The sequence below is a fragment of the Ursus arctos genome, unplaced genomic scaffold, assembly GCF_023065955.2.
Source record: "Ursus arctos isolate Adak ecotype North America unplaced genomic scaffold, UrsArc2.0 scaffold_12, whole genome shotgun sequence".
Lineage (NCBI taxonomy): Eukaryota > Metazoa > Chordata > Mammalia > Carnivora > Ursidae > Ursus > Ursus arctos.
This window is the reverse complement of record NW_026622786.1, coordinates 70682809-70705574: the sequence shown is the minus strand read 5'-3', so window position 1 is coordinate 70705574 and position 22766 is coordinate 70682809. Positions and strand designations below refer to the sequence as shown.

Here is a 22766-nt window from a genome sequence, read left to right as displayed (position 1 = left end):
CCCACCTCGTTTATGAACCAAATGTAGCTCAGCCAGGGCAGAGGCTTCATTGTGCGCATGGTCAGGGTTGGTAATTCTATTCAAAGTGGCCACTTTGAAAATCCATATGTCTTCAGGCTCCCTGTACATCACGGTGTCAAGTCCTGGAGCAGAGGCATCCATCAGCACCTCCCAACACCAGGGTCTGTGTGCCCACACGCCACTTCCCACCCACGTGCCTGTCCTTGGCTCCCAGCCGCTCGGGCAGTACTACCGGCCCTGTGCGAAGGCTCACTCTGGCCTGCCTGCGTGGCCCAGCGGTACCCCTGCTTTCAGACTAGTCTGGCTGCGGGGCCCCACCCCTGCCCCAAACGCTGCCTCTGCCCTGCCTGCTTCCCTGCTCTCTTGGAGCTAGGCAGCCAGCACGGAGGCAGCCTCGATAACTCGCTAACGTGCTGCCCATGCTGTTCTTAAAAATTTATGACTGTGCAACATGAAAAATCCGGCTGAGGAGCCGTCATTAGCGGTGCTGCCTTCCTCCCCCACCAGAGCCGCCCTCGTAAATTGAGATTTATGGCTGCAGCAGGCGGGGCGGGGGCGTGTGCAGGCGGTGAGGATGCTGTGGGGGAGACAGGGAGACCGATGAGACAGCGGTGGGGCCGGGGGCTCCCCCCTGCGGCAGCTCCAGTTTATCACAGTCTGCGGTGATACCCACCGAGAGCAAGGTCTTGCCTGGGGTGCGAGCCTGGCACGGATGCAGGATATCGCCTAGCAGTGGGACTGGAGAGGGAGGGGCCTGTCCCGTGCCAATCACTGGCTCCTTTAGGTGGAGGACCAGATTCTGAGGTCCAGGTGCTGAGCAAAGACCTCCCAGGAGGATGATTTGAAGAGGAAGAAGGTGGGACCTAGGGAGGCAGCAACATCCTTGCTGGAGTCACAAGGCCTGGGCCCGCAGAGCCAGCTTCTCCAACCAGAAGCACGTAGGTCGGACTGCGATTGTGGTATCCCAACCAGAGATTTGGAGGGCAGGCAGAGAGCAGGGCAGAAGGGTGCCAGCAGTCTTCCCTTCCCCTCTTTTCTCTGGTAAGGAGGGCTGGTGGAGAGGACCTTGGGGGGGGGGGTGCAAGTACTAGACCTAGTCACAGAGCCTCCACAGACAGAGCCCAGGCTCGGGCTGAAGGGAAGAGGAGGTAATCCTGCAAGCCATCCCCCCTGTAGCCCCCCATGCCCCTCCCACGGACCCTCCCTATTACCTCCCCGCTGCCTCCTCCCCTGCTCACTTAGCCCTGTCAGCCAGGCCATTATGAAATTGGGGTTTCATTTACAGACTAATTAAACATTACAGCTTGTTCACAATTACAACGCGGGGATGAGGGAGTAACTAATTACGGAAGAAATGAGCTAACATTTATCTCTGCTCCCACCCTCCCTCTCCCCGCTGCCCCCCCAATCTGGCTTCCTCCCACTCTCTGGTCAGTACCTGCTCTCTAGGCTTATTTCCTAGGATGGGGGGCTGGAAGGGCTCAGCACCCATCCACCCTGGACACAAGATCTGACTATTGTTCCCAGACACTCTGGGGAGGGGCTTAGCTCCCAGGGCCCCGCTGCAGGAGACAGGTCTTTTGTGCAAGACCTTGGGTGTGACTAAAGTAAGGGACCCTGTGATGCTGTGTGACTACGACGTGGCGGGGGAGGCACTCTACTTTGGTGTGTGAGTGTGACAGTACTGTAGGGCTGTGTGGCTCTGTGTAGCTCTACCTTGCAGGGCAGGGTTCTGGTGTGATTGCTGCAGACAACTATGTGTGATGGGGTATGTGTGTGAATGAACCACACCCTCACCCTCAAACCCCAGACAGAACAGAAAAGAACTAGGTGGCTGCAGGAGGTGATGGTCAAAGCAGCCCTGGGCCCAAATCTCCACTGGGCAGCCCTATTCATTCCTGCCTCAGAAGCAAGAAAGGGAGCAAGGTTACCCTGTTCCGGGCGCTCAGCTCATCCCTGCCCTCAGGTTGGTCTTGGCCTCTGGCCAGATGCCCCCTGGGGCCCAAGAAGCCTCCTGGGGGCCTGGGGTGCCCCCTGTGGGCAGGAGTCCTGGGGTCTGGCTGGCCTGCCGCAGAGTTTAATAATAGTAACAGTGAGAGTAAGCGTTTCCATCCTTCCTGCCTTTGGGCAGAAGAAGAAAGGAAAGAGGAGGGAGAGGAGGGAGTGGAGGGAGCGGGCTGAAGGGAGGCTTTGAGGCCTCAGAACTCACATCAAACGGCCGGATCTGGGCCTAATTGTCTGACCCCTGCCCCTGCCTTCAATCAGCTCTGCGGCTCCCCGCCCGCCCCTCGCCTAACTAGCAGCCATGTTCTCCTCATTAGGACAAGCTCCCCTTGCACACGTGTCCCCGGACATGTCCCCAGCACTCTCAGCTCCCAACCTTGCCTGGTGGGAGGGTACAGTGGGGACCCAGTTTTGGAGGGGCCCCTGGGTCAGCTATACCCTCCGCCACCACAGCTGCCTGGACTGAGCTGCTCAGCCCCTCTCCTTGAGCTGCAGGGGCCTGGATGCCACATGTGGTGACATATCCTGGGGCTGGCTCAGCCGCGGGGTGCGTTCTGTCCTCTGTGCGTCCTTCTTGCTACAGCCCGACTGTCTCAGACACACTGCTCCTGAGGGCGGCATGTGTTTGAATCCTGTCCCTTTTGGTCTGGTTCAGCCTGGCAGGGGGTCTGGTCTGGGTCAGGGTCTGTGTTCAGAGGCTGGGAGCGGAAGGAACGCGTCTGCCCACTGTGCAAGGGTGGCTCCCTTCCACGGGCCCAGGCATGCTGATGTGTCGAGTGTCTGGGGCGGCCGCAGCCACACTGAAGCAGCAGAACTTGGTGGTTTCAAGCTCTGACCTTAGAGAGAGAGATGTTTAAATTCTGGCGCTCCCACATCCTTGCTCTGCAGCCTTGGGTGAACGGTAACCTTCCTGAGCTCCAGTCTGCTCACATACAGTAGTGCTGACAGCCCCTATCTCACAGGGTTTGGAAACTTGATGAGATGACAGATGGGAACTCCTCTGTACTACACCTGGCACTCCGCAAATGTAGAAGGATACCGGTGTTGGAGGGCGATTCAGATCAAGTTGCCCCCTCCATAGGCCACAGCCCCACTTTGCCCAGGTGGGGTCTGGGCCCTGGTCACCAGTGTCAAGGACACGAGGAGCTGTGGGGAAGGGGATAATACCAGGGGCAGAAGCACCTATGCTGGAGCCTAAGCTTGGGGGCAAGGATGTCACACAGCAGCTTCAGGTGGCAGGGGCAGAGCCCAGCTTAAGGACTGTCAGGGGGCATTAGGTCAGCGGAGGAGGTCTGGGGCTGGTCCATGAGGTGTGGCCCCTCCCAGGAGTACTGTGGGCCTGGCAGGAGGGATGCTGTGAGCACCGCCAGAGTGAAGGCTGTCTGGCTATGCACGGCACTCATTTTCAGGGTGCCAGACCTGGATGCAGTCAGGGGAGGGGCTGGCCTGGTCTGGGCCCTGACATTGTCTCTCACCTTAAACCAGTGGTAATGACTTGCAAATATTGATGAAAACGCAAACTACAGAGATTGTGTTTTTCGGGGAGTGAAGGTGGGGAGCGGGGATAAGGAGGAAAATAAACTGAAATGAAGTCCAGTTATCTCCCATCTGTGGCTGCTCCTAATCCCCCAGCCCAAAGGAATCCAATGCAGCCCCTTATCTGCCCTGTCAATCACTCCCTCACCGCCCAGTGCTCGGTGGGCACCACACGCCCTCACACACACTCAAGCACATGCTCACACATGCACACACACGCACACACTCACTCCACCGACTCTTGCTCCAACACTCCCGCCCACCCCCAGCCCATTACTCCTCTGAGTAGGAGCAGCCAGCACGCAGGTCCTGCCAGATGGATGCAATTTGCATAATATCAGCAGTGGAGGCTGCAAGATCACCAGGGGTCAGGGCGCTGACATCCCCGCACAGTCTATCTGCAAGTGCTAATTTGGCCGGCATTGATCTGTCTTTCTGATTTCTTTGTCATTTACGTCTGCGACGGTTTGACAGGAGATACAGAGAGAGACAAGGGGAGGCCAGGCCGGGCCCGGGGCTAGGAAGGTAGGGAAACAAAGATTGTACTTCCCAGTGCATCACACACGCACAGAACACAAACATACACATACCAGAACCTTCCCCCATCCCTCCGGCAGTCCACTTGTCTACCTGTCTATCCATTTTGCCACCTGTGGTTGCTACTGAAGTCTAGAGCCGGGGGTCTGGCAAGGACCAATTCCTCGGATGTCTCCGGGGCTCCAAGGGTGCCAGCTGAGGAAGGAAGGAGTGAGTACCCCTCCAGGTGAATACTGCCTCCAGGCAGGCCAGTGGAGCCCCTGTCGATGCCTGGAGAGTAATACCTTCTCATGGCCACCCGTCCCCCAGCGGCTCACTTTCTCTGAGCCACACCAGAAAGAACTAGACAGGAGTGGGGCGTGGGGGTAGTGCCGAGGAAGCACATACTCCAGCGTCTCTGCCCTCTCCCTGTAAGGCAGCTGTGCTGACTCCCCCTGAACCTGCCCTGAAGATGGCCGAAGTGGAGGGGGCAGGGGTGGCCCGAGCAGCACCTTTCTGCCTCTCTGGGACAGCCAGGGAGAGGGCTACTGGGTCTGCAGGGGCCTTATATCAATACTTCACCACCCTCAGGTCTTCCAAAACCCAGACTGGTTTCTAGCTGATTCTGAAGCCCCTTAGCTCAGCCAGAAAGCCTTAGATCCGATCAGATCTAAATGCTACCTGCTGAACCCTCGGCCACCATCCCTACATTCTTCTGTGCCCTGGGAGAAGGGTTCCCCATAGGGATGGGGGCACTGCCCAGACTGATGTCAATGGTAAAAGGGGAGGGGAGGATAAGATTGCAACTCTGGAAAGAAAGAACCCACCGCAGAGAAGTGGACATGGTCACTCTGTCAAGGGAGGCAGAGGGGCCTGAGCCTTCCAAGGGTGAATGCCCCCTTCCTGCCAGCCACGGTGGCTCTGTCTCGGCCCCACCTCCTTTCCCTTGCCGATGGTAGCAGAGCAGGGTGATCAGAAGGAACTCCCTGCTGGGCAAGAGGGGGGCTGGCGTTTGGTGTGTGCTAATCCTGGGCCTGAGGTCTTCAGAGGGACCTGGGGAACTTCAAGGAGGGGAAGGCAAAGCTGTACTGTAGACGAGCTCATTAGCCAGCACCCCCACCCCCCCCACGAGGAGGAGGGCGGGCGGCCCAGGGAGCGTGGCGGCAGAGGCGGCAGAGAAAAGGCTGTCACTGTCCTTTCTTCCTTTTGGTACAAGCATCTCCCTGAGCCGACGATTCTCCTGCAGTGACACCTCTCACGGGAGCTAATGAGATCCGTGTCACAGAGCTAATGCGCTCTGACTGGACTCTTGATAGACACCCTAGTCCTTCAGGGGAGACTACAGGCCAGTACTGCCCCCCTGGGGCCAGGCCCCCACCTTGCCTCCTGCCAGCCCAGCTGTTTTTGCCAAACCATGCTGGGCAACAAGATCCTGAGAGTCCACTTGGTGGTGTCTGGCCATCCCTTCTTACCACGAGCCTCAGAGGGACCCTCCTCAGGCCCTGAGCAGAGGGGTTAAAGAACCAGGGCAGGACCACCCAGCTGGGCATCAGGGAAGGCTCCAGTTATTCTCCTAGCCAGCTGAAATCAGCACTCTGTGCGGCCTCCATGTCCCAACAACAGGTGAGTTTTTACTGACATTTCCTGTGCAGATTTCTGGGTCCTGCTGTTAGAGAGATCAAGTATGGAGGGCCTGAAAATCACCCCCAACAAACTGTAAGTGGGGTCCAAGGATGTAGTTTGTACATGCACACTGGGAAGTCCAGGCAAGATTCCCAGAAGAGGTGGCCCCTGGAAAACGGGCAGGATTTTCCCAATGAGGTGGAGAGCAAACAAATCAGAGTAAGAACTCTCAGAGCCAGAAGGAGGTCAGAAGCCAAGAGTTGCCATGCTCTGGCTCTGAGGGTGACTGTAGCAGGCGTGAAAGGGTGGCAATGCCTCCCTTCCTTTCTTCCTTGACAAGGCTTTGTCAAGGCCTGTATACAGGTTTCACACTGACTGAGGGAAAAGAGGGAAGTGAGCTTCTGTTCTTCCTCACGTCTCTGTTGGTAGCACAAAGCCCGACACCAAAAAGGTGCTTCCTAGTTCAGCACAGCGGTAAGAACACAGACTCTGCCCTCAGATGAACCTGGGTTTGAGTCCTGGCTCTTCAATTCAAGGGGCTGTGCGACCTCAGGCGAGGCACTTAACTGAGTCTCAGCTTCCTAGTCTATAAAATGGGAATGATAATGCCTGCCTTCCATAAAACTGGTGTGAAAATTACATTAGTTAATAAAAAGTACCCCCAAATACTTGCTGACCCTTTGCAGAAACAAAAGCAGCACAACACAGCAGTCTCAAGTCCCCCGTGGAGGTCATCCTGCCTCAAAGCCTTTGGTCCACAGGAAGGATGCAGACGGAGTCCGCTGACCCCCGACATCAGCAGTTGTGCATATGCGCGGTCCCTCTTCTCCCCCACCCCACTCCACACCACCCTGTTCACGAAGTGTCCCTCTCCTGACTAAGAGGCCATGCTGACAGCCCACGACACCCCCCTTTCTGCCTGGAAAAAGAGCTCCACCACCTCCATTCCTGAACCTACCTCTCCCTCAGCTGCCAGGGCCAACTGTACCTGTCTGACGACCGCACCTGAGCTCCGTGGGGGCAGGGCTCTCTGTCATCTTCACCAGTACACCTATCACAGTTCCTGACACACAGCAGGTGCAAGGTAAGCATTCACTGACTGGTCCTCTGCCTCCATTCGCACGGCTACTGCTGGCTCTGAATTAACCATCACCTCCGTGCATCTTATGGAACTGCCCCTTCCGCAGTTTCTCCTTGCTAGTCCTCCCTGCACAAACTCTGAGACGGCTTGAATTGAAGCCCAATTCTGAGCAGGTCACTGCTCTGCCAGGATGCCCCCACGGCTCCCCTGCAAATAGTTCAACCATGCACATCCATCCCAGTGGGCCCTCTCCCCTTCTACAGCCTACCTCCCAGCCCTAGGCTGGCAGCCCAACCCTCCAGCATGCCTGCCCCTTGCTCTCTCAGTGCCACCACACCCAGTTCTCAGCAGGAATCCCCACCAGGTAGGCCCCACAAACTCCCCCTGCCACCCATACCTTAGAAGGGGGCTCAGGAGATCTCCCTAGGGCCTAGGATCATCAGTGATTTGCACACAGACCCACTGCCTACCCCCCACCATGGCATCATGGGAGAGCCAAGCGGATCCCAGAGATGGCTAAGCTGTGGGATCTGTGGAACCCTTGCCCAGCATCACCAATGCCTTCCCCCCCACCAATATACATACCACTCCCCACTTCAGGCTGGCAGCTCCTCACGCAGTTAATTAGCACTATGTCACTGAGGACCAGCCTGAGTGGCCAGTGACAGGAGATGACCCTTGACCCCAGGGCTGGGAAACAGTCCACATCAAACTCTTACAGCGCGACCCTTTTAGCACGCACAGTAACTCGGGGCACCGCCAGCTGAAGCTCATTAAAGCTGTCTCTTTGGCGCGAGGGCCATTAACCTCACTGCTCAAAACCAACGCCTCCCCTCCCCGCCTCTCCCAGCCCAATTAATGCCCTGCATCTCCCTCCCCACCAAACACCCTCACCCACACCTCAGAGCCAGCTGGGAGCTGGCCGGGCAGCCCTCTGCATTCAAAGATACAAAGACCCAGTGCCAGGAACCCCCAGTGCCCTGGGGAGGCCATGGTGTTGGCAGGGCCACAGAGGAGGGGCCTGCCTGAGCACCCACTGTGTGCTGGGCCAGGCACTGCCCAAGCCCTTTACACAGGCAGCTTCACTTGAACCTCCCCACCAGCCCTGAGAGGCACTGGCACTGTCCCTTGTCTGAGGTCACAGGGCTCTGGGCGGTACAGCCAGAACTTCCTCTGGCTCCAAAGCCCTTGCTCCATTGTCACTTGTAACCTTGGACTGTCCCCTGTGTCCCAGCTGGATGGAAAAGCCTTCTCCCCTGGAGAGGGAAGGAACACCTCAGGAGTCCTAACAGAGAGGGAAGAAGTAACCTCTTCCTCTCACAAACACACCCTGGGACACATCCACAGACACAGGGCACCCAGCTCAAGGCCGACCCAGCCCCGCTGGTCCCTCCAGCAGCCAGACTCAACTACTGGCAACCCCTGCCCGCCTGGGCCAGTGCAAGTCTTCTCACTGATCCTCATTCTCTGGCCCTTCTCTTTCCCGTCTCTCTGGCACGGATTCATCTGCTCACTCTTTCACTCAGCCGCCCACCCCAGTGTTCACTAAGTGTCCACTAAGAACTGGCGTGTGCAGTGTGCACTGCCCCGTCAGTGCTTAGGAGGGGCTCTGATAGTGCTGTCCTCTCGCTCATGAACCTCCTGTCTCCTCAGAACCTCATCGAAGAGCCAACCCTTTAACCAGGCATTCAAGACCCACTTATTTCCCCATTTCTTTTCCAGCTGTTCCCTGACCCAAGTGTCCCTCCCACTCCAGTCACAGCCAACTACGTGTAGGCGTCTAAGTTGTCCTCAACGTGCCCTTGTGCTTTTGTACACACAGCTGCCCTTAAGTAGAAAACCCTTCCTCCATTTTTCTACCTAGCAAACTCCTATTCATCCTTCAAGGATTTCCTGACTCAAGTGTCTTCTTCTCTAGGAAACTCCCTGCTGAGCTCCCAAGCATCTCACCTTGCTAGGTTTGTGGTCTCCTCTAGGCTGTACAGAATAGCTCCTATGGAAGGGAATAGGAGTTGCTGTGGGGTACCTCCAATTCCTTAGACCTATTGACTGCTTCCTCTTCCCCCCCCACCCTGGACCCCAGAACAACTTTGGGGTATCCCAACAAGAATGATACAGGGCATCCCTGAAGTCAGTGAGATGTACATAAAGCAGCAGAAGTCACTTTGGCACCTGAGGACATGGGAATCCTCCCCTGGGGCAGCCTAGGTGTTCCTATTAACAGCTCTTAGTACCCTGGGTACCCAGTTCAGCCTCTATCTTGTCCTAGGACGTGACCTCCTTGAGGACAAGAATATCTACTAAACATGCCCAAAACCCACCAGGCACCAGTGAGCTCTGTGGAAAGGATGAAGGGCTGGTCTGTGACAGGTAACTGGGTCCTTTTGGTGTATCTTGCTGGTCCCTCTGCGGCCACAGCTCCCCAAAGGTACACAGGTTATGATAATGTCATACCACCTCCCAGGAATACCACCCTACCCCGCTCCTCCCCACTTGGAACAGTCTATGCTTGTCAAGTATTTGCATGATGTGTGCTCACACACAGAAAATCAGATACACAGCAATGAACAGACACACTTTCTGTGGATACACACACGGGTTGATGGTTGCTTCCATATACAGACAAACGACCTCAAGAAAATCAACCCAGATATATTATTACACTCACTCATACACCCCCCAATACTGATATATCTGAAGTCAGCAGAGCCTCCAATGCCTAGAGTCACAGCCACTCCAGCCCCCCCCCACCAAGCAGGGATCCCTCTGAGGGTGCAGCCCCACCTGATACCCCAAGTGGCCCCTCCCAACCCAGGCACCGCTCAATGGAGGCTGCTGCTCCTGCGGGGGAGTCAATACCCTGTGGACGGAGCCATCGGTCAGAAGGACCCCGACTAATTAAAAGCTGGTGAGGTTTAAATAATTCATCTCCTTAACTCCCATTGATCGCCCAGTTTAGTCGCCACAGACTTGAAACAATATTAAACAGCCTCCTCTAGCTCCACGGGGGTGGGTAAGCTGACATGTGCCCACCCCTCTGAGGAAATCGCCCAGCAGAGATGCAGACAGGGTTGTGGATATCTTGGCCTGAATCCAAGGCCACCTGTGACCCACCCAAAGCCCAGACCCCAGTCTCCTCCTAAACAGTGTTTTGAGAGGTCTTTTCCAATGGTCTGGTTCCACTCTCCCCTAGGCCACCCTTCTTCCCCACTCCCCCCAGCTATGGAAAGCACCCCGTTAGAGCAGAGAATGAGCCACAGAACCCCTCTGTGTGCCAGGGGACTGGGGCATGCAGGCAGGGGCTGACTGAGCTGCCAAGGGGTATATGTGGAGGGACTGACCAATGCCGCTGTGGGGCCGGCCTATGTGTTGCAGGCTGAGGCCCTTGTTCATGTCTAGAAGTCCATTCTTGGGCCAGCAGCCCATGGCGAAGCTGTAAGCCTGGAAGACAGGAGGCAAGAATGGTTAACAGAGGCCCTGACCCCCAATACTCACCACCTCCACCCTCCAGCCAAATCTTCCCACTAAGGGCTTACTCTCGTTATGTCTCTTCATGAGAGTCCCCTCACTGGGTCCCCTTTCCACCAGGGCCCCCATCAGAAAATCCCTTCTTTTTTCAGAGCTCCTTTTGTTCTAGGCAGCTCCCCATCAGAGACCTCCAGCCCCCAACGGGTGCCCTCTTGCCAGGCTCCTCTAGAGAGCTCCCATTTACTAAGACCCTCCTTCTCAGGACCATCCTGTCATCAGGGCACCCCCTTCACCAGGCAGCCCTGTTAGAGTCCCCCCTCCAGTGTACCCAGCACTGTGCTGGGCCCCGCCCCACAGCATTGGTGGTCATAAGGCCTGGTGTTGGGAAGGACTTGGAGACCAACATATCCAAACTTCACTCTATAGACAGGAAAACTGAAGCAAGAGGGGGCTAACCACCTGCCCTTGGTCTACTTGCTTTAGACCGAGAAGCAGGCCAGGTTGTCAAAGGCTGAGTACCATACGTGGGCTCAACTGAGAAGGGGTAAGGTCACCTGGTCGACTCAAGCAGCTGTGAGGGGAACACATGAAGAGAGAGAGAGAGAGAGTATGTGTGTGTGTGTGTGTGAGAGAGAGAGAGAGAGAGAGAAAGAGAATGTGTGTGTGGTAGGGGGAACAGATCTCTGTTGAAGGTCAAGTGCTCACTTATGCATATTCAAAGCGGCCACCCATCGATCTGTACTTAATTGTTTTCCTGGGGTTGGGGAAGGAAGTGCTGGGGGCATCGATCTGCTCAAGCCCCTAGCACTTCATTGCCCCCCTCCATCCCCTACTCACGCCACCTGACCGCCACCAACCTCAATGGTGGGAGGCGGTATATGGCAGGACCAGGGATGGAACTTTTCTTTCACGGTCCCTTACAGGCACAACCGACTTGACGTCACAGATGAGGAAACTGAGGCCCAGAAAGAAGAGACTTACAAGGGTTAGAATGCTATTAAGTGGCCCAGTGGGAATTGAATTCCTGCTCAGCCTGCTAGCAAAGTCCTGGGCTTCTACCGGGGGCTTGTGTAGCTGGCTGGCCCTTCAGACATTACCCATCCCCTCACCTTTGAAGTCCTGGAAGCCCAGGCTGCCCTGCTCCCAGTGGCAGGAAGCATATGGGATATGGTCAATAGGAATGTAGCTTGGGGGAGTTCCCAGAAGCTAGGTGGGGAGGCCACAAGTGGAACTAAGGTGACTGCAGCCACGTTCAGACAGGCACTGCAGTGCCCCGACCCATGCCCCGGCCTGGAGGCCCTCATCCCACTAGAGACTCCCTCGCAGCAGGCAGGGCCTAACCCCAGGTCAGAAACCAAAGACAGAAGGCTGGACGCGGAGTCCGTGCTGAGGCCAAGGGGCTGGTACCCCTCCTTCCCAGCTGCAGGAACCAAGCCCTGGCTCTGCAGGTGCTTCAACCTTAGCGCCGTCCCAAGCTGCTTTCCTTGACCACAGAGGGTACCAGCCACAACTCAACGTCCCAGCCAACCCTCCCACACTTTCCCAGGCCGCAGCTGGACCCACAAATCGGGGGCTGAGTGTGAGGCTCAAGGGCAGGGGAGAGAACGCTGGCTTGCAGCCAGGGCAGAGCTGGGGAAACGCAGGCAGCGAGGGAAAGGAGCCAGTGGGTGGTGCACAGCTGGATGAGCCGCTGAGCGTGGTCAGGGCCATGGCTGGAGCGCAGTGGGCCAGAGAGCAGTGGCGGGCCGGCTTTCAAGTACTTTAAAATCACTTACAAAGGCCGGATTAAACGATCAGAAATTCCATTTAATAGGACAAATAAAGAAATAACAATCTACCCTATCAGCCTGGAGAAGGCGAGCTGGATGGGTTTTTTTTCCCCTCTAAAAAGGAAAAAAGGAAGGAAGGGGGAAAAAAGAAGGATAATGTGTGTTTACTCAAGCAAAGAAAAAAATATTTAAGTGATGTCGGGGAGAAGATTGCAGTAACTAGTGAAGAATAACATCGTCTACTTTGCTGTCAAATCACACCCGAATTTCAGTAATAGATTCTCGGCTGACACTCAATTCAATTCGAAGGTGATCCTGCTTTATCCCAGCCCATCAAATATTAAACACTTGCATTAGCAGGTGCTGCCGCTTCCCGGCTTAAAGCGGCGGGCGGGCAGCGGGCTGCTGAGGCCCCTCTGCTCTGCTCGAGGCTTGGGGACAGGGCAGCTCAACGTTATCTGCACGTCATCCTGAGTCTTATCGCAGCTAAGCGGGAAGACCACTTCAGATAACATTAGACGCTTGCCCTGACGCGTCACTGTGATTAGATTATTATTATAATTATGACTCCCCAAGATCTTCCCTAGGCTGGGACATATGGAAGGGGGGTAGAGGGTGGCAGAGCCCAGGAGGGCCGGGCTGGGCCTGGCTGGACCAGGGCAAGCTGGAACCCGGGCAGGAAAGCAGAGGTAGCAGGCAAGGCAGTAGCCCGGTCCCGCCTGACGGATGCCTTTCAGGAAGGGCAGCCTAGCTTGTCAGAGCGAGGGCGAGATGAATTGGCGTCTCCAGCGTGGCCGCGGGTGTCATGCGCACAGTTTCATATTCCCAGATAAGGCATGATAACCAATTGCTGCCGTGACATGGCCTCATCCAGCACTTCCTCAGGGGGCACGGGCGGGGGGAAGGGGGCAGCACGTGCACATGGGTCTGCCAAGCTCCTAATAAGAGGGATTTAATTTTTACAAATGCTGCTTCCAGCGGGGCCTTCACATACCAGCCAAAGTCCAAAATGATATTAAAAACGGTTAATTAAAACTGCTCTCCTTCAGCCTGGGCTCTCCCCTTGCTGCCCCTGCTGAGAACCCTGGCAGGTCTCCCCCAGGTACTGTCACACACCCCTGCAGAGCTGAACCTTCAGAAGTGACCACCAGCCTCAAGGAACCCCCACAGGCACAGTCCCAGGGCACAGTCCCACAAGCTCTCTCCAACGCCTGCCATCTGAGGGACCCCTCGGTCACAGCCAGCAGATGCAGAAAGCCACCCAGAGAACACAGGGTCCTACAGCAATCTGTGGTCTGGATCCTCACACCTGCTACCCCTCTATGCCTGTACCCACATGCCCACCACCCCCAGCACTCACTTCTAAAGTCCCTCCCTACCAGATACATACACCAGCAAGTGTGCACACCCACACAGGCACCAAACTCTCCCTCAGGTTACTTGGCGCATCCTTCCATTCCCCACTCCCTCCAGACGTCCTCCCGAAGATTACATCCGTCTATGAATCTGAGCAGAGCCTTCCCAGGAGCCCACTCAGGACAAGCTGATGTGGGTTGTGCCTCAGAGAGTCTGACTGAGAAGTCAAGGCTGGGACCCAGGGAAGCAGCAGAACATGCGGATCAGGGAGGCTGTCCCCTGTGGCTGCCCACAGGGACAACGGAGAGAAACAGCCTGTGTGGGGCTGGAGGCAGCTAGGAAAGCTTCCTGGAGGGAGCGGTAGTGGGGGGCTGGGCGGGGGTCTGACAACATTCCAGGCAGGAGACACAGCAAGGACAAAGGAGAATGGCAGGAGCAAGCTCCGTGAGAGTGCGGGCAAGGGCTTGGGTGTGGCTGGGGCAGCCCACAAGGACGGAAAGAGCCTATCTTGAGGGGCTACCTCCCTGCTCTGTGTACCAATGGCAGCACTGGCATCAATCAAGGGACCTAATTATTGCCCATCCCCTTTCTCCCGCCTGCTTCCTTTCCCTGCTCCCTCCCTCTCTCCTGCCAGCCTACAGGGTGTGGGGGTAAGGGACCTAGCAGTTTTCTGACCTCAATCAGCGCGGGGCAGGAATCTGTTTTAAGAGCTCTCGCCAAAAACCTGTGCCCAAGCCCCTATCCCACACTGGTTCCAAATTCTTGGGGTGCCACTTCTCCAGCTGCACCTCTCCCAGCCACCAGGGCCCACCTGCCCAGCTGTGGCTTCCTGGCCGAAGAGTGGGGCAGGTGGAGTTGGGGTGAAAGATGCTGGGTCTACCAAACCACCCCACCACAGCCCTGTGCCAGGCAGGCACGCACACTTTCCTTCCCCTGGGCTGCTGTAATTTCCATGCGCGGGGAAGCAGGTGCCGAGCTGCTCCCGGCTGGCTCTTCTCTCTCGCGGCTCTGCCCGCCTTGGCTGCTGCCCCATTAGCTTAGTGGCCAGCCATCTGCGACGGGCCTGCCGCGCAGCCCTGCTGTAGGCGCGGCGGGTGGCCCCCTGTGTAACAGGGAGCTTTGCCATTAGCGCCTTTAATATTCTGACACCTCAGCACAGCCTGCTATTACATGCAAACGCTGATCGCCCTGTGAAATTACATTGCTGGGCCCGCGAAATGGAATCGTGTATAATCAGCCTCCTCCATGCACTGTCAGTCCCATCACAAACACGGCGCCCGGCGGCTTACGGGGGCTTAGCAGCTGCGACAAGTGTATTGGGTTTAATAGATGAAGTAGCCCTCATCGGCAGCAGCATCAGATCCTTCAAGGAGGAAGGAAGAGGCATCGATGGCTGCTAGGGCGTCTCTGCCCACCCATTCACTACCTGCCAGGGCTCGGAGGGTGGGGTGGCCACTGAGTGGGCAGGTCAGTGGTTGGCGTTAGAACCCAGACTATACACAGAAGCACAGACTGCTCTGTAACTTCCAGAAAACCCAGAGCTTCCAAGCTGGAACCGGTACATCGGACCTATCCAGCTTCCTCATGAGATGGGGAGGAGCAGGCCTTTAACCAGACCTCTGGGTGACATGTCACCTGGTGGACCTAAGGCTGATGGGTCATTTCCCAAGATGAGGAACCAAATCAAATCACCTGCCATTCCCACATACACCTAACAGACGAAGCTGTAAGGGTGAGAGTCTGGCGGATGAGGGAGAGAAAGCCAGACAGACATAACTACTACTTAATTCCTTATCTAATTGGCCAGCACTTCTACAGCTGGCGAACCAAGTACCAAGGACACAGGTAAACACGAGGATGGCAGACCCAGCAGCCCAGGCCTCAGAGAAAGGCAGTGTGGTCCGGCTCAGGAGCCAGACGAACACGAATTTGGTTCCCAGTTCTGCCAGTTATTAGCACGGTCACTTGGGAGGAGTTATCAAAAGTCTCTGAGCCTGTCTCCTATACTACACCGTGGGTCTATAGTTCTTTCCCCAGGGATACTTGAGGTCACTTGGGAACGTCCACTCCTGCTGTGACCTCCAGACAGTCTTGGTGCCGTCAACCAAAATACACCGCCTTTGAGAACGCTGCTCCCGCTCCCTTTCCTGTGCTCAGCCTAGCACCAGTTGCGGCAGACTGTTTTCCAGGGATGGCTGCAACACCATCTTCCGTCTCACCTGCGCTTCTTACAACGTGACTTTGACTCCCCTGTTATCAAGAGAGGGAGTCTATGTCCCTCTCTTTGAAACAGCATATGCTTTTGCAACTATTTCAACTAAGAGGGTAATGCAGAAGTAATGGGACTTCAAGGCGATTGCAGAAATAGAGGAGGCAGCTTCCTCCTCATTCACTGGAACACTCGCCCTGGAGCCTGAGCGGCTCTGTAACTAGCCAGACTGCTCCAGGGTAGCCATCTTCTGAGGAAGCCCAAACTAGTCTGTGCAGAGAGCACATACAGAAGCCATGAGACTAGGCAAAGAGAGAGAGAGAAACCCAGCCAGTCCCCCGCGGATCCCTGTGCCAGCTCCAAGGACTAGCTCCAAATGAATGAGAGAGGCTAAGCCAGAACCACCTTATGGAGCCCTTCCTAAATTCCTGACCCACAGAAGCCATGAGATATAATAAGAGAGCTGCTGTTGTGTTAAGTCACTAAATTTGGGGGTGACTAATTATGCAGCAATACTAACTAGAAAACCAATACCTACTCACTTTTGGATGTACTCTGCCAATACCTTCAACTTCCTGCGGCTTTGAGACTGTCATTCCTCCCCTCTCTCTGGGACTCCACTCCAGGTCATCATGACACTGGGTAACTCTAGTATGTACAGGACAGCCCACCCATGAACCCTGCCTTTCAGTTTCTCAACTTCCTGTGCTTTAAAGACCTTCTCCTCTACCTATCTAAATCAGCCATCCATCCCTACGGCCACACTCAGGGCCTTGTTATCACCCAGAACTGCTCTCCCTCAGAAATCTTACAATGACAGATTTCACTCTGACCCCCGCCTCCTATCCTTTCAGCTTCTGTACCCTCTACTCTTGCTCTTTTCCCAGTCAGTCCATCCCCTTCTGGGCTCGATCCTTTTTCTACCAGGCCCAGAGCCCTGGGATCTATCACTGCAAGCACCCATTCCCCAGTCTTCAACCCCCCTGTCCACTTATCCTCGTACACCTTCCCTGAAAAAACCCAGTGATGACTCCATTTCTGCACACTTGCACCTGCGTTCAGTGATGCCGGAAAGTCACTCTGATGCATAGAAAGCGGCCACTGTGGGTACAAGATCGCAACCTGAGCAATTCTCAGTGGTACGCAACAATCCTACTCTTCTCTGACTTTCACAAAGCTAATAAAAGCTGTGGCACAGAACTCTTTCAACTGCATGCCCCTCATCTACAAATTCATCTGTACCTTTCCCTGCCTGCTCCTCCAGCGACGCTGTTCTACCAGAAGGGACACCTCGCTTCTTGTCTAAGGCCAATTGCGTACTCGTGCTTGACATCTCACCCTTCTCCTGCCTGCTTAGTCCTGCTCCATCTGGGATCCTCTTTCTTTCTAAATCCTTAACCTTCCGCTCTCTGCTGGCTCCTTTCCACTAGCATTTTAGCAAATGTTTGAATCTCTCTCCACTTTACATAACTTCTTGTGTCTCAGGTTCCTCTTTGTAAAATGGGGGTAATAACAGTTCCTACCCCATAGAGTTGATGTGAGGATTAAATGAATTACTGTGTGTAAAGTGTTTAAAACAACGCCTGGCCCTCTGAAAGTGATGTCAGTATTAGATTATTATTTTTATTTATGTTTTTTTTAAAGATGTTATTTATTTATTTGACAGAGATAGAGACAGCCAGCGAGAGAGGGAACACAAGCAGGGGGAGTGGGAGAGGAAGAAACAGGCTCATAGCAGAGGAGCCTGATGTGGGGCTCGATCCTGCAACGCTGGGATCACGCCCTGAGCCGAAGGCAGACGCTTAACCGCTGTGCCACCCAGGCGCCCCTACATTATTATTTTTAAAGCCCTCCATTCACTCCATATCCCCATCTGGTGACTGTTTTCCTGTTAACCAAACTTCTCAAGGTTGTCTCCACTCGCCTCTGCTTACCTTCCCCATTGCTTCTTAAACCCTGCAGTCTGGCTTTTGGCCTGACCAGAATCACTCAGCTCCTGCTAAAGCCGACAGTCCTCACCACGCTGCCCACACGTAGGGACAGTTTCAGAGCTTTGCTGTCTCTGCCTTTCTGTGGCCGGCTTCAGCTTCCACATTCTTCTCCTTTGGTTCTCTTTGAGTTCTCTTCTCTCTCTGCCCTGCCACTTTCCTCAGACTCCCTGTAGTCCCTTCTGCACGCAGACCATCCTCCTCGCGGGCTCAGGTGCTCTCACTTCCTGTCTTTGTCTACACTCCACCGCTCTCCCTGGGTGACTTTTTCAACTTCCTGTCTTCCACCTCTCCAACTTCCAAATCGATACTCTTTGCCACTACTTGAGTATCAAACACATATAGTCTATTGCCTACCTGACATATGCACCTGGCCAGGTACCTCATTCTCAAACATTAAAACAAAACAAAAAACCCCAAAACCAAAAAAATGTTTCAACATCTCCTCTCCCAAGTTATCCTTCTCTTGGCTTCCCACATCCCAGTGAAAGCCGTCATCATCTCTGTGGTCTACCAGAAATGTGGGGTCCACTGTGTTTCATTTTTTTTTTAAAGATTTTATTTATTTATTTGAGAAAGAGAGAGAGAGTGTAAGGGGGGAAGGGTCAGAGGGAGAAGCAGACTCCCTGCTGAACAGGGAGCCCAATGTAGGACTCGATCCTGGGACTCCAGGATCATGACCTGAGCCAAAGGCAGTCGCTTAACCAACTGAGCCACCCAGGCACCCTCCACTGTGCTTCCTTCTTCTTGCTTACTGCCCCTGAGTCCTGGGACTGCTCTCTCATGCCTCTAAGACTCGACTTGCGCAGTTCCTTCAGCCTGCCTCGAATACCCTTGGCCTTCTCCCACTTTTTGTCCAAGTGAACACATTCTAACTCTTCTTTCACCACTAACTCCAAGTACCTTCCTTTACCAAGTCTTCCCTGACTCGTTCCTTCTTTAAACCCATCCATACTCTGAACAGCCTCTGTAACACCAGATTAGTTTACGTAACTGTTACCCACGGCGATGCTGGGAGATTCTTAAGGGCAGGAGCTGTATCTGCTGTTTCTCTAAATGGTCTCCATTGAGGGGAGGGAAACGAAGACATCTCTTTGGGCCTAATTCTGCCAAGCAGGAAAGCCTGGTTTTCAGAGTTGCTGCTCCTGTTGGCCCTATCCGGTCTCCTTCAAGACCCACTGCTGTTCTAGCTCAGCAGACCAGCAATCCCCCCACAGCTAACCTTAAAACTGGGGGCTCGGCCGCCTGTGTTAGAAGAGAAGGGGAGACTGTTTCTGTCCCCCTTCTCTTTTTCTGAGCTCTTTAGCTTTATGGGTAGCTCCCGCTTCATTCCTGTGGCCCAGCAGGGGCGTGGCCAGCACAACTACAGCAGCAAGAAGGATGGACACTCATATCAGTGGACAAAACCCATCCTCTCCGCCCCCGGTGGGTAGTTCTGCATGTTCGTGGTATTCCCTGGCTACCTACATACTTCAGGGACCCCAGAGCCGCCGCCGCCTCTGTCCATCCACAGAACTTGAGCGGGATGATTATTGTCTCTGTGTACTTAATCTTCTGCACACAGCCCACAACAGGAGGGCTGCCCCCGGGTGTGCTGGACCACCACCACAGCAAAGGCAGGGGCTGCACCACAGGGCCAGGTTCGCAGCACTGGGAAGACAGCTGCCTACTCAGCTTGATCCCATGAGGGTCCCGAGTCTATTTTCAGGTGGAGTAATCCAGAGCCTTTGCTTCACTGCTGAGTCAGAGGGGACTTGGGGACACCGAGGTTTCTGAGGCGAGAACCAGATAAGGAGCTCCTGAGCCACGCTGCCTGAGCCCCCACGGAAGAGGCTGGCCTCTCTGGGGCTCCACACGCACTGTCACAGAGTCAAAGGCAGCAGGTCTCAGCCAGCTGCCCAGGGTGAGAGCTACCTTGTGAGTTTTCTTTGTTTTCATTACAATTTCCTCTCCCATTGCTTCTTTTTAGCCAGCCCTTTCCTCCCCGGGGTGCTGGGGATTGAATGAAACACCACCCCCGGCTCCAATAAGTGTATTTCAATTACATCTGTCACTGCATAACGATATAATGATATATCATGTGATATTAAATCCATGGTAATCATATCAGGGATTTTTTTTAATCGTGCACTAATCGCATTATTACATCTCTATAATTAACAACAGGAGGTATGGAAATTCAGTTAAGGCAGAAGGCTCAATGTACTCCCCTCACCCCATCCCTGCCCTAGCTTCCCCAGATTAGGGCCCGATTAGGAGTTGGGAACTGCAGGGCGCTAGCATGATGGGCCAAAGCTCCCACCTCCCAGTGCTTCGGCCACAGGCAGAGCCTTCAGCGTCCAGGGCTGGCAGAGATAGAACAGAATGAGACCAGTGTGAGGTCTTGCAGATGCTCAGTAAAGAGCCTGGGGTAGAGGCCACACAGAGAGGCCCAATGACAAGGCTCAGCTGGGCCTTCTAGACCTCCAGTCATTGCAGCACCAAATCTTCTCCATGAGGAGGGGTGCTATCTTTCCTTCCAACCAGCAAGGCTCTCAAAGGTGCCTGCAAGGCACAAGGCAAATTCCTGCCTCATGGTCTCCTAGATCAGAATTCCTCTTGCTACTGCTACACACATTCCCTCTCTCTGACCTAGCCCTCTGTGGTGGCAGCTCTTAACATCACCAGGTCCAGCAGCTGTGATGTCGCTGCCTCTTGGTCCTAAAATCCCTGAGCTGAACAAACCCAATTCTTCCTGGGGCCATTCCTCCCCAATTCTTTCTCTGAAGATTGGCCCTTCATATTGTATGACAAGTGGGTTTTTGATAACCACTGGGGTTGTTCCCCCATCCCCCAAAATGGTCCAGGTTCTTACGTCCTTCCACCCAGACCTATATGGAGAGGGGAGGGGCCTGAGACTGCAGCTTGAACTATGTCAAATGACCCTGTCTCTCCCACCTCCCCCCCTTCCCGATACTGAGCTGTGAGGGCTAATCCCCTCAGGGGTGTCAGAACCAGTCTGCAAAGCAGAATTCTGTGTTTCAAGTCCAAAGCTTTGAACCTGGCATGTAACTAGTCCTCAGTGAGGGGCAGGCATTTTGCTAAGTTTGACTCTCAGAAGTTGGACAGGCCTGAAGATAAAAGAGAAAAATCATGTCCTTTTTCCTAATAAAAAGGAGACACTAATAGCAGTCAGCACTTAGGCAAAGCACTTTAAGTTTCTAAAGTGCTTTCCAAATTAAAATATAATCTTTTACTGAGCATGTGACACCGCCACCACCACCAACCCCTCACACACGAAAGCATGTGCCTGCTTGCACATAGCACATACACCTTCGTTTTCTTTCTCCCTGGGAAAAATGACAAGGATGTTCAAAACTTTCATCCCAGACCTCCCTCAATCTTCATCCATTTGCTCATATAACACACACTTATTGAGCCATTACCATGTGCCAAGCTCTGCGCTAGGTGCTGGAGACACACAGAACAAGTGGACTAGGCCACTGCCCTCCAGGAGCTTCCAAGCTAGGAGAAACACAGAAACTGACATGCGGTGGGGGGGCTGAGATCAAGCAACAGGAGCCCTGAGGCAGAAACCCTAAATAGGCCTGGAGGGAGATCAGCTACAAGACTGATGTGTCCTTCAGTAGGACATCCAAGGCGGGGTGCCTAGAGAAGGTGGACATGTGGGCCTGGAGCTTGGTTCAGAGGTCCAAGCTGAGATAAGGAAGTCCTAAGAATGTGTATGGGTGGCACTTGAAATGGAGTAGGTAAGATCACCCAGAAAGAGAATAAGAAAGCTTTGAGGGTCAGAAGAGGCCCTCTCTTCTTTGATGTTTGGAGGGAAAAGAGAAAGGCGGAGAGATGGAAGGCTGAAACCCTAGAGCCTCCAGAACCAACGCCCAAAGAGCCTCCTCTCTGGGCACGCCCACCATCCTGGCCCCCTGTACGCCCTTGTCACCGCCACCTTCACTCTGCCTGGATGTGGTCTGATGGAAGAGTGCAGGCTTTGCAATCACATTGACTCGCTCGTGACAAACATTTACTGACAGCCTATTATATGCCAGGTCACATGTACACATTAGCAATACAGACACAGTACTGTCTTCAGAGAGCTTCACAGTCTGTTGGAAAAAACGGATGCTAAATAAACAGCAACGTAAATAACCACTAGTTATACCTATAGTAAGGACTCCAAGAAGAAAGGCAGGCTGTTAGGACTGAAGACAGGAACTTGACCTAGATGGGGAGCACGTCCCTGAGGACAGGGAAGCAGGAACTGATGGACTGGAGGGGGAGGTGTCTGGGGTCAAGGGCATGATGCCTAAGGCCTTTAGACAAACGGTAACAGCACTTGGAAGGAATCAAACTCTTGATATCTCTGGAGCACAGGAGGCAAGTATGAGATGTGGCTGATGAGGAAGAGAGGAGATGCCCAGCCATGGAGGGCCTCAGGGGACACAATAAAGAGTTTCACTATTGTTTCCTAAGGTGATGGGAGGCCATCCAAGGGTCTACCACTGTCATGCGATGTGATCTTAGGGTGCTGTACCAAAGTCAAAAGTTGCTTTGCACACCTACCCTTCCCTATTCCTAAGGGTAGTCAGGCCTGGGAAAAGCGAACAGAGAACCAAGATCATTTTCTGCTGGAAGGAGAAAGAGAAACTGCATAGGCAGCTGAACTCATTCATTTATTCACTGAAGACTCACACATTCACTGAAGGCCCGCCAGACCCTGGCACCTCAACTGAATCACACGTACACCCTGTCCTCAAGAGCTCACAGTCCTTCGCAGGGAAATGAATACAGATGCCACGAAGTGCCAGTCACCGTGACAAAGTGGTCAGTGAGAACTGCAGTAGTGTTACGAAGGAGGACAGTGCTCGGGCCCAGAGGCATCTGGAGCCCAGAATAGGTGTGCTGCCTCCTGGGCCTCTCTTCAGCGCAAGCACTCCTGGGACAAGGGACAAGCACTCCTGGCTGGCTGGGACAAGCACTCCTACACAGACTGCACATGGGGCTGGGGGCAGAGTATGAGGAGGACCCCGAGCCAAGGCTCCCAGGAAGGGCTGGAGAGCGAGCAGCAATGAAACTGAGCCAGGATCTTCTGGTTGCACAAATGAAGGCTGGAAGGATGCGACCAAAGAAAGCTACGGAGGGCAGAGGAGGGAAAGGCTCACTGTATCATCCCAGGATGATGGAAGGAGCACCTTCAG

The 22766-nt window shown here is 54.4% G+C and overlaps 1 protein-coding gene across 12 annotated transcripts in view; it reads right to left on the bottom strand.

Annotated features, from left to right (window-relative positions):
- ERI3 (ERI1 exoribonuclease family member 3) overlaps window positions 1-22766 on the bottom strand; it is a 126341-nt gene that overhangs the window by 14940 nt on the left and 88635 nt on the right. For 11 of the 12 annotated variants that reach the window (XM_044383910.3, XM_044383907.3, XM_057310700.1 and 8 more), the window contains one exon: window positions 10123-10222. The exons of the other annotated variant lie outside the window; for it this stretch is intronic. In XM_044383910.3, coding sequence (XP_044239845.1) covers window positions 10123-10222 — 100 coding nt within the window. The remainder of the gene's footprint in view (window positions 1-10122; window positions 10223-22766) is intronic. 12 annotated transcript variants of the gene reach the window in all.